This window comes from Plectrocnemia conspersa, unplaced genomic scaffold (assembly GCF_051122295.1).
Source record: "Plectrocnemia conspersa isolate PC_06_02 unplaced genomic scaffold, ASM5112229v1 ptg000009l, whole genome shotgun sequence".
Lineage (NCBI taxonomy): Eukaryota > Metazoa > Arthropoda > Insecta > Trichoptera > Polycentropodidae > Plectrocnemia > Plectrocnemia conspersa.
The window spans coordinates 7664749-7674906 of NW_028277173.1; the positions used below are offsets into that span (position 1 = coordinate 7664749).

General features: G+C 27.8%; 2 protein-coding genes across 8 annotated transcripts; one reads left to right on the top strand and one right to left on the bottom strand.

The window, feature by feature from the left end:
- Positions 1-3472: 3472 nt before the first annotated feature.
- On the bottom strand, positions 3473-7289 carry LOC148231778 (structural maintenance of chromosomes protein 6-like). 5 transcript variants are annotated; one of them, XM_088193168.1, is made up of 8 exons: positions 7183-7262; positions 4782-4811; positions 4619-4698; positions 4378-4536; positions 4236-4309; positions 4068-4161; positions 3754-4002; positions 3473-3688 (listed from the first exon to the last, which is right to left on the bottom strand). In XM_088193168.1, exons 5-8 carry the CDS (start codon positions 4238-4240, stop codon positions 3476-3478), a joined length of 561 nt encoding a protein of 186 aa, XP_088049294.1. In that variant the 5' UTR covers positions 4241-4309; positions 4378-4536; positions 4619-4698; positions 4782-4811; positions 7183-7262; the 3' UTR covers positions 3473-3475. The 5 variants fall into 5 exon arrangements, 4 of the variants coding, with proteins under 4 accessions (XP_088049294.1, XP_088049293.1, XP_088049291.1 ...); XM_088193167.1 differs by having other exon boundaries at positions 4068-4309; positions 7183-7289; XM_088193165.1 differs by having other exon boundaries at positions 4068-4309; positions 4619-4811; positions 7183-7289.
- A 1401-nt stretch (positions 7290-8690) lies between these two features.
- Positions 8691-9509, top strand: Pop4 (ribonuclease P/MRP subunit POP4). 3 transcript variants are annotated; one of them, XM_088192492.1, is made up of 2 exons: positions 8691-8728; positions 8781-9509. In XM_088192492.1, the coding sequence occupies exon 2, from the start codon at positions 8842-8844 to the stop codon at positions 9436-9438; it is 597 nt and encodes a 198-aa protein (XP_088048618.1). In that variant the 5' UTR covers positions 8691-8728; positions 8781-8841; the 3' UTR covers positions 9439-9509. The 3 variants fall into 3 exon arrangements, with proteins under 3 accessions (XP_088048618.1, XP_088048617.1, XP_088048619.1); XM_088192491.1 differs by having other exon boundaries at positions 8692-8728; positions 8796-9509; XM_088192493.1 differs by having other exon boundaries at positions 8697-8723; positions 8796-9509.
- Positions 9510-10158: the final 649 nt, after the last annotated feature.

The following is a 10158-nucleotide window of genomic DNA, read 5'->3' on the forward strand; positions in this document are numbered from 1 at the left end:
TATCTTAATAAGTGGGGTAATAAAGCTGTTATAATATAAATTCAAATTTTAAGGTAGCTAAAAGGTAAATAAAATCTAATCGTACTTAGATCTAAAAATATATATAATACGCCAACGTAAAACTAGAATGACAATGGATAAACTGAAAAAACATTACTGTTATCAAACCCCAAAAAAGTGTAGTGGATAGCTAGAACGTTTAAATCAACCTCTATTAAAAAAACGCCTTTACTAATTTGTAGAAGGGGCTTCATTGCTTTATACTATTACTATCATACTTAATAGTTTAGATTACAATTAAATTACTTATCAGTCTAAGAGCTAAATTATAGTCAAGTAACTTATTTATAATAATTTGTTGCTATTTATATTAAATATTTGCTATTTATGCTAAATATTTTGTAAAGACAAATACCCAAGAGAGGCAAAGCCTAGTAAAGGCTTAAAGCGAATGAAGAAACCATTATGCTTAAAAATTTATCAGAGAGCAGGGTAACAAACCACTATTTTCATAAAAGGGGTACTAAATTAAATTATCTTGGCTAAAAAAAAGTATATAAAATTATTCGCTAATGAGACAAAAATCAACTTAAGTTAGAAACATAATTTAAATATAAATGGTCTGGCTTTTTTAAGGATTCAAAGTGAAAAAAATTCTAATTCCGATAAAAAAAGTGATTTGTAAACAGAAATATTTTAATTGAGCGTAGAGCGAGAACATGCTATGCCTTTTTGTCATTGTTTATGCACGTACAAAAACGCATTTCCTACTCAGACCCGATGACGTTAAGCACGCGCTGGCTCTCAAATGTTTCCAATAAAACACAATACATTTGTTGTACATTTTTTCTTCAAAAATAATAATATTAAAAAATAAATGATTAAAACATATCTATATAAATTAAACCTAGATTGCTTAAAATAAAACATACATATATTAAACATACGTATATCATACAAAAATTATATATAAAAAAATCTAAATGCCTTAAGTAATACGAACATTTTATTACTCTATACATTTGATACACAGCTCGGTGACAAAATACGATACACGCATAATTTTATTACCAGAACTAAAGTTACACGGGCGTCTTCGTCCAATATTACGAGTATTACTGGGCGAAGACGAAGTAGGAAGATCTTTGGGAACAAGTCTTCATGAATAATTCTATCGATGACTTATGCGGTTTATGCAAATAAACATTCTACTGTCGTTCAATTACAGTATTTTACTAAATCTACGGATAGGAGGCATAATAAATACTTTCTTTTTACTTTTTGTTCTGTTATAAAAATTATTCACCGGTGGTCGCTTGTTTTTACTGCCTTCACTATCTGTGCTAAAAACTTTTGTATTGAGCAACAGAACCGTGTGATTTTTTTTGAAACATAAGACGCTAAGCATAATTGATCTTCACATCTTGAGCTACTTTAACTGTCGAGAGACGAAATATAATTGCATTATTAAAAAATATATAATTTCTAAATGATTTTCACACCGAGGGTTCCTATTGCGACGGCGCCGACAAGATTTTATTGCTTTTGACGTGAATTTTTAACTTCTGAGAAGTGATAATTGTTTTTGCGTTCTTCTATTGACCGAAATTCGGTTTGAAAATACCTTGATCAGCTCTCCTAAATTAGCTATCATATTTTAAAAACATAGTGTAATATTGAAATGCAAAAAAAAACAATGTAACAATATGTGAGATGCGGTGTCTGTCTGTACTTATTTTCCCCTGAGTTGGCTTAGTTTGTATTTTGGACTTGATCTAATGGAAGTTCTAAAACTATAATTAGTTTTAGAGCTTTCATTAGATCTGGTTTGGGTTTGAACAGCAAATGGACGTTTCGCAACTATCAAATTAAGTTTTATAGACATTTTAGAGCACCATATTATCAGTTAAATTATATTTTCGCTATTAGAAATATATTTCTACTGGTGAAAATGTATTTGGACTTTACTAATGAAAATATAACTTTGCCAAAAATACACATTCACTGTAACATTTATATGCACATCGGATGTAAATAAATAATGATAAGTATGTGAATAGATACATATATTATTACATATAGAAAAGTTTAAATCATATAATTTTATTAGCACCTGCCAGATAATTTATATTTTCATTGGTAAAAATATATATCTACTGTTGAAAATGTATGATTTGAGACTGTCTTTTTTATATTTTCTTTTATGAATAACCACATGAAACTGAATGTATTATTTATTTATTTTGCCGCATTAAGTGTAGTTGTCAAATTATCGATAATACAATCCATAAAAACATTAAATTTATAATTCTTCCTTAGGTATTCGATCTGAATTTTCAGATCGAATACCTAAATTTATTGTTACTAATTTACATTCATTGTATATTTTCTCTCATGTCTAATATTTTTTAAACGTTCAAAAATCAATAGTCAACAATAGTTTGCATACAAATTTTAATAAAAACAGAACCGCGTCAAAAAATTAGAATAATAATGTTTATTGTGAAAATACTATCTAGAAAATGGGTGTTTTTGAAGGCAATGTTCTGCTCCTTTTATTTCTTGGGCTAAAGGAACTTATACCTGAAATACATCAGTACATCTCAAACAACTGTAGTTTAGTTCAGATTCATTATTTGAGGTCAGTTTTTACTTTTTTTATATATACATATATTCTTGCTATGATTCTTCCAGAATTGGGCCTCTCAAGGAGTACGGGCCACGGGAATTTGTCCCCTCTTGGCAGGCCTGAGTAGCAGCACAGAATTTTAAGTTACAATGTATATTTTTTGCAAGTGAATGTCTTTATAATCGATGTTCGATAAAAATAAACATTTTTTCAGAATCTGCTTATTGCCCACTCTTCTCAACGCACTACTTTCTTTGGGGCTAGAACAACCTCTCTCTCCATATTCCTCCAGTCAAATTAAAATTTTGGGTAGCTATTATTTTAAGTTACGCATGCGTATGTAGAACCACATTAAAATAATTTGATATAGTCACTAAAAATATTATAAATTTACATAATTCTTCGAAAAAAAATCTAACTTATTTTGCTGCACAAATAAAAAAAATATTCAAAATCTGATTGATAAAAAAAATGCATTTAAATTGATGTCCTAGCAAGAAACCATTTATAATTTTTTCTGAATTGACATATGTATACTTAGACTTAAGTGATTTATTAGGCTACTTATTTTTTTCTTAAAAACTATTGTAATAAAAACAGGGCAAACGTGACTCTTTTATTATACGGCAGCAAAAAAATATTACTATCTTGTTAAAATTATAATTGCATTCATTTTTACGTTCGTATTGAGAATTATTTTAGTTATATAACAAACACACTAATTTTTCTTTAGGCGTGTGATTTTATAGTTCTATTCCAATAACTCATTTAAATTATAATATTTTATATTTATCAAAAAAAATATGTATATAGATATACATATTTTGTAATATTATGAATACATTTTTAATTGGTGGTAGTCGTTATCAACATTTTTTTAATCTTCTCTATTCGTTTTAAAAATGCGAGTCCATTCTGCATAATATCGTCTAATTGAGGAATGTCATCCACTCCGCTTTCCCCGCTCTTCGATTGATTTTCAATCTCATCTTGTGTTTTTAATTGATCGTTTTGGAATAATTTCAAATTTTCAACCTTCTCCGCAAGCTCTGAAAAAGTCTATAAAACACGTTTATGAGAAATCTATTAAATAAACAAAAATAATTAAAATAAAACAAGCTGACCTTATTGTGTATGTCTGGAGTATCATTAGAGTTATTATTGAGAGCTCTAATAGAAGTTTTAATTTTCTCTCTTTGTTTCGTACGTTCGTCATCATCAACAACTTGTAACGACGCTCTTAATTTTTCAATCTCACCACTACGTAGCTCCTTCTCTACAGTTTTCAGTAAACCTTCAATCTTCTCTTTAAATTTCAGTTTTTCATGCGGCGATTTCAACTTTTTAACTTGTTCTTCCAAGACTGAAAAAGTCTATAAATATAAAACACATGAGAATGGAATATATGGTACATAAATGACATTCGAAAAAAGCAAACCTTCTTTCTATTAGCAATTGTATCATTTGCTTTTGCAAAATTGTAGAGAATTCTATTGCAATTTTGTAAAACTATATCTACATTTGTCGCCTTTCTGAAATATCCATATTTTATCTTAGAATCAACGGCGCGAAAGTACCTAGCATCGGCTTGATTCAGTATACAGACCGCATTATCAACTTGAATATTATGCACCGTACAAATCATGGAGACTTCTTCGGGTTTAGTTGATATAATCTCGCCTTAAAATTACACGTAATTATAAAAAATTCAATCATTCTCAACTTTGGGGTTAGGAATAAAATAGTACCATATACGCTTTTAACTTCGCAAAATGTAGTGCCCGAAGAATTGATCGTTCTAGTGATTGTAATCATATCTCCGTATACGTCTGGCTTGTATGCATTTGGAGAATTGTTTCTTAATTTTATTTCAATTGAAGCTGAATTTTGACCTTTTTTGATGTAAGCTGTAAATTAATATACACATAAATAATATAATATATGTATATATATATAGATATAATTCTAATAAAAATATATGATACTTACATTGCAAACTACGTCCTCCGATAGAAGAAGCACTAGCACCCAGACCAATGAAAAGTGCTGTTAAAATGGTCCTTTGTCCGCTACCATTTCGACCAATGACAAAACTCATATTATTATTAAAATCGATTTTAAGACAATGATGAGAAAGGAAGTTTTTTATTACGGAGCTTTTAATTGCTTGTTCTAGTTCCTTCTGAAAGGCAGAAAATAAGGTACATAATTTTATAGATCCAAATACAATATAGACACTCTGTTTTATTCTTATTATTCATGTTATGTTTGTTATTTGTGATTTTTGTCTTAAAAAACTTTTGATGAAATTATTATTTCTAGAACAAAATCACTACTTAATTTTGATTATGATATTAATAGCAATATGCTTCATCGCACACTCTTCTGTACTCAAATTACCTCTGTAATCAATTTGAGTGTCCTATTTCAAGCAGAATACATATTCATCAGCATATAGAAAACATATGCAATAAAACCTCTAAGATTTTGGAATTTGTATTGCGATACACGCATCAAATAAGGAGCTGCAGGTCACTGTGTACCTTGTATAATCACATAATGCCTAGTATTCTTGAGCACGCTTCATTGTTCTAGTTGCTAAATAACGCAATCGACTCATATTTAATAGAAAGGGTCCAAATAATGTTTCTCAGATACCTGTACATAAGAGAATAAAAATATTATTCATTTTTATTTTCCACGAAATACTTGGAAAAGCAATTCTTCAAGCTACTGGTAGAAAACATACATAATAATTTTGTGCCACCTAATTATCAGCGTTTTTGAAAAAAACGAGAGTAGTGTACAACTGACTAATAAGTACATCTATCCAACTTTTAACCTATCTGTCGGATAGTATTGATTTGTTTTCATTCAGATACTCGCAGTTAATGGATAGGCATTAATGTTATTACTGTGACATATTTATTTAGGCCTTTAACTAAACATATCACTAATACCATATTAACTAAAATAATTTAGAAAATCAATATCCTCCTCCTTTGAGCATTCTAAGCAGTCCCTTTTTTATAACTTGCATCCCATAACCATATGTTGGTTTTCCTGTGCACATTGATTAAACGCTTCCATTTAAAGACGGGTCCTTAAATGGTTTTTTATTCAAAGATGGAATTGTGTATTATGAATCATTATTTCTATTGTTCAATTTTATTATAAATATATTATAAAAAAACTGTTTTTTCGAGTAAATGTTCTAAAAAATCGGTTATTTTTATTTTTTTGTTGAATATTTATTTTTTACCTAAAAAAATAAAAGAAAATAATTTCGGTTTTTTGAACAACTTTTGAAAAATAATTCAAGCGTGAATTGGTTAATCTCCAAATTATCTTAAAGATTTTCTGAAGTACTTTATTTAGCCCTGAAACAATCACGATATTTTTAAAGTAGGTTAGTGGTTCCTAAACTTTTTTTAACAAATTTATATTTTATTTTATTGGTTTGATGTTAACTGGTTTTACTATTGCGAATACAAAAAAAAACAATATTTAAAAGTTGCATTTCAAATTTGTCAGATTAGCATATTTGAAATTACAAACATTGCTAGAAAGAGTATTGATCAATGAATCCATTTTTTTGCCTCAAGATATTTTTTCTTTTACTTTACATTACATTACATTTTTTAAATAAGATTATTATAAGAACCAATAAAATCATCTCATACAAGCAGTGTTTAATCTGTTTTAAAATATATGTATTGACAAGTCCTTTGTCTATCTGAGTTAACACTGCATCTAAGTCTTGAAATAAAATAAATTATGATGTGGTGACAGATATTATTGTATCAAAAAAATAAGCCAAGTAAAAGTAGACATTGATAAAAATTTAAGAATATCAGGCTTAGTTATAAATTCAATGCAACAAATAGGGGACACCATTTTTTTTGATAACTGGTTCATGGGTCCAGTATTATTTGATTGTATGTTCGAAAACTAAACTTATGCTTGTAGTGGCTTCCAAATAAAAAATAATGGATTTCCTAAATTTCATATAGGAAAGCAGAAGAATGAAATAATATTTATTTTCTAATAGTAAAATGTCGAGAACCAAAGATTTTTTTTCACATAATATCTAATTTATCAAGGAGTTCATTAAAAAAAACTCTATAACTTAACTTGTTTCAATAGAATAATGACAAAGTATGGTTTAAATAAGAATATACATATTTTTATAAAACATATATTGTATACTTGTACATCGAAAAGTATCTAAACTATATTGTTACGTTAATTTTTGAGGCCACATAAATGTATAAGTGAGATAGTTGTTTCTTTAAACTGTAGATTAAAATTGTACAAAAGACATATTAAGAATGAGTTTATTGGTTGAATCGTGAATGTCGTATTTCGCAACGGTAAAAAACGAGTATAATTGAAACGTTAGATTTGTATTGAATATGTGATATAAAAATGGTAAGACAGCTGTTCAACTGTCAAACCAATCGATGCTAATGTTTTTTGTTTTTATTGCTTTTTAAATGGCGAATGGTGCAAATGTGTATATCAAAAATTGAAAATGTATTAATAATACAAACCAGAACATATTTGGAACTCATTTTGAGATCTATCTCGCAGCCTTATGCCGTGATTCGCGAGATCTGCGACAATCGCGCTCTTTTCTCAGTAATGAAAGTGCTGCCATACGAAAAAATCTTATAAGAATTCATTTTTTTGTTTGTAAATTTAAATAAAATAAGAAAGTATGTCAGATTATTCTGATTTTATACACTTTATTCATATATTTGAATTATTTATAATAATTTGCAAATAATTGTTCTTGAAAGTTTTATTTTTAAATGAAATGTCAGGACATTTTAATAATTTAACTTTGATGGTAAAAAAGGCCAACATAATTAAATTTAAATAAAGTTTAGTAATTTCTAGTACGAGTATAAAATATAAAAATATTGTGGGAACTATTTATTTATTTATTTATTATGCCCAAACATTCTTTTTGGCGGATTTCGACGGAAAGATGATGACCGGCGGTGCCTCGTCCGTCGTGCTCTTACATATATCATCATTATATAACATGTAACTAAATTGTAAGCTTTCAATAAAAAATTTACTACAGCGGCTTGATTTATATATAATTCCGATTACATCACCTGTCCACCAGAATTTGGTTAAAAAATACTTTATAACACAGAATTTAAAATTTGCATGTATCATATAATAAAAAGCAAACTTCTTAGCCTTAAAAAAACCACCAAATTATGCTGAAAAAATAAATTAAATACTAAAAACTACAGTATTGAGTTATTGTTTTATTTTTATTTTGATTTAAATAATGAAAATATAGTATATGTTAAGGATCGTTTTGATGAAGGATGAGCAAGAATATTTTCAGGAGTAATACACTAATAGGGTTTAAATAAAATACAGTAAACTCTCAGATAACACGGTAGATAGGAAGCGTGTATTTGGGGATTGGATTTTTTTGCAATACGTATAATCCGTCCAAGATGTCAACGCTCATCACTGTTTAATCAAATTAAAAAAATTGTAGTCTGCAAGATTATTGACCACTGGTTAGTTAGGTTTTTATTTGTATGCACTTTAGGCAAATGATATTTAGGTACCTCATTGATTTTTAGGAATTAAAAAATATCATTTTTCTAATAATATGGCATTTGAAAAAGTCTTTTTATTTATTTAATAAATACGCAATAATATTATTTTTAAATTAAATTTCAATATAATATTATAGTTAAATTTATTTAAGCGAACTTAAAAAAATATGTTTTATAAATTTTGTTTAAGTTTTTAATCATTGTTTAGCATAATCAGTTTGCACCTAGAGGCAAGATTTTTTTTTAATCAGTCACTGCTTACGTTTGTAAATAAAGGGTATATATTAAGTAATGTAAAAATAAAAGGATATAAAATTCGCACTGTATTTTTTTAATATTTTTGTATCAAGTATTAAAATGATACAAATATATCGTAACTGGCAATTCGCGATGCAAAATTTAATTATCGTTCACAAAAATAAAAGAGATAATATTAAGAACTTCATTTCTTGATATATTTCATATGGCAATAAATATACAAATGTCAAAAGCACGCTTGTTAGGTTAGGTATGTAAATATAACGATTTATATCAATAATTCACTATAGATTAAATTCAAGTGATTTCTTTTGTAGGTTTTTTACTATTTCTTGTCCTTTAGAATACTAATACATCTATAAAATGGAAGACATAAAAGAATTTCTCAACACACACATCAAAGAAAAATGCGACATTGAAGCAGGACTTAAAAAAACGTTTGGTTTGATTAATAAAAAATCAAAAACTAAGTCAAAACAAAAAAAAACGTCCAAAGTGTCGTATATGAATAGAAAAGCAAAAAAAGAAATGGGATTGTTTCATTTGCCCCGAAGAGGAATGAAGTACGTTGATGCGCTCCCAATGAACGCGCTTTGGACAGATTATATGAAAAATCAACTGGAATTAAACGGAAAACCTGTGCCTCAAATACACGAAAAAGGATGGGATAGCTTCTCGGTTACTGTTTATAAATCAGACTTTCACGGCGCATTAATTTCTGTCGAGGAATCTAAATGTCCGAGTCTGGTGGGATTGTGCGGTATATGTTTGATAGAAACTAAGAACACGTTTAAACTTGTGTGTAAAGACAATCTTGTAAAAACGATTCCTAAAGAGGGATCCTTGTTTAAAATACATTTCGGAGAGATAGATTTTTTGATTTACGGTAAACATATAGCTAAAAGACCGGCGGAGAGATCTGTAAGAATTTCAAAAGCTTTGTCTTTGGCAGAATTGTAAATTATTTTAAATGTAAATTATTTTTAACTTAATAAATATATAATTATGAATTAAAATTCTTTAAATTACAATTTTTCTTACTTTTTTCCCCAATCATAATAAGTTTTTAATATTATAATATTTTTTATTGCAACTGTGCATCAGTTAGAAATGAATATACTTGTATATAACTTATATATTATTGTCTAACGAAGATCCTTTTTTAGCAAAGTCCATTATGTTGATCACCCACATGGAATTCTTTGCACTGTTGTTTCCGGTTGTGGGCTTAAAACACAAATATATATCAAGTATTTATGTATGTGTATGAAATTTTTTTTATAAGGTACACACATTTCATATTTAAGCTTGACTTTTTTATGTATTGACAATAACATTAAATTATTTATTTACATAGAATGTGTGTATTAGTTGAAATCAGCGATGGCAGAAGTTAGAAGTGTGCATATGATGTAAGTTTGCGCCTACTCCAATATTATAGTAACGATCTGGTGGTAAGGCAGTGATTAGTGAAATAATATAATTAAAAAAAAACTAATAGTAATATTTATATTGAAATTAATATTACTACTAGTTTTTTAAATTATTTTGCTAATGATATGGAAAAATAAGACAATAAAACTAATATAATAGAATATTAGGAAGCTGTTTTTTTGTCTGACTAAAAACGCATAAGCGCTTAGTAGTGGCATTTTTTTATAGAAAAAAGTAATGCGTAAA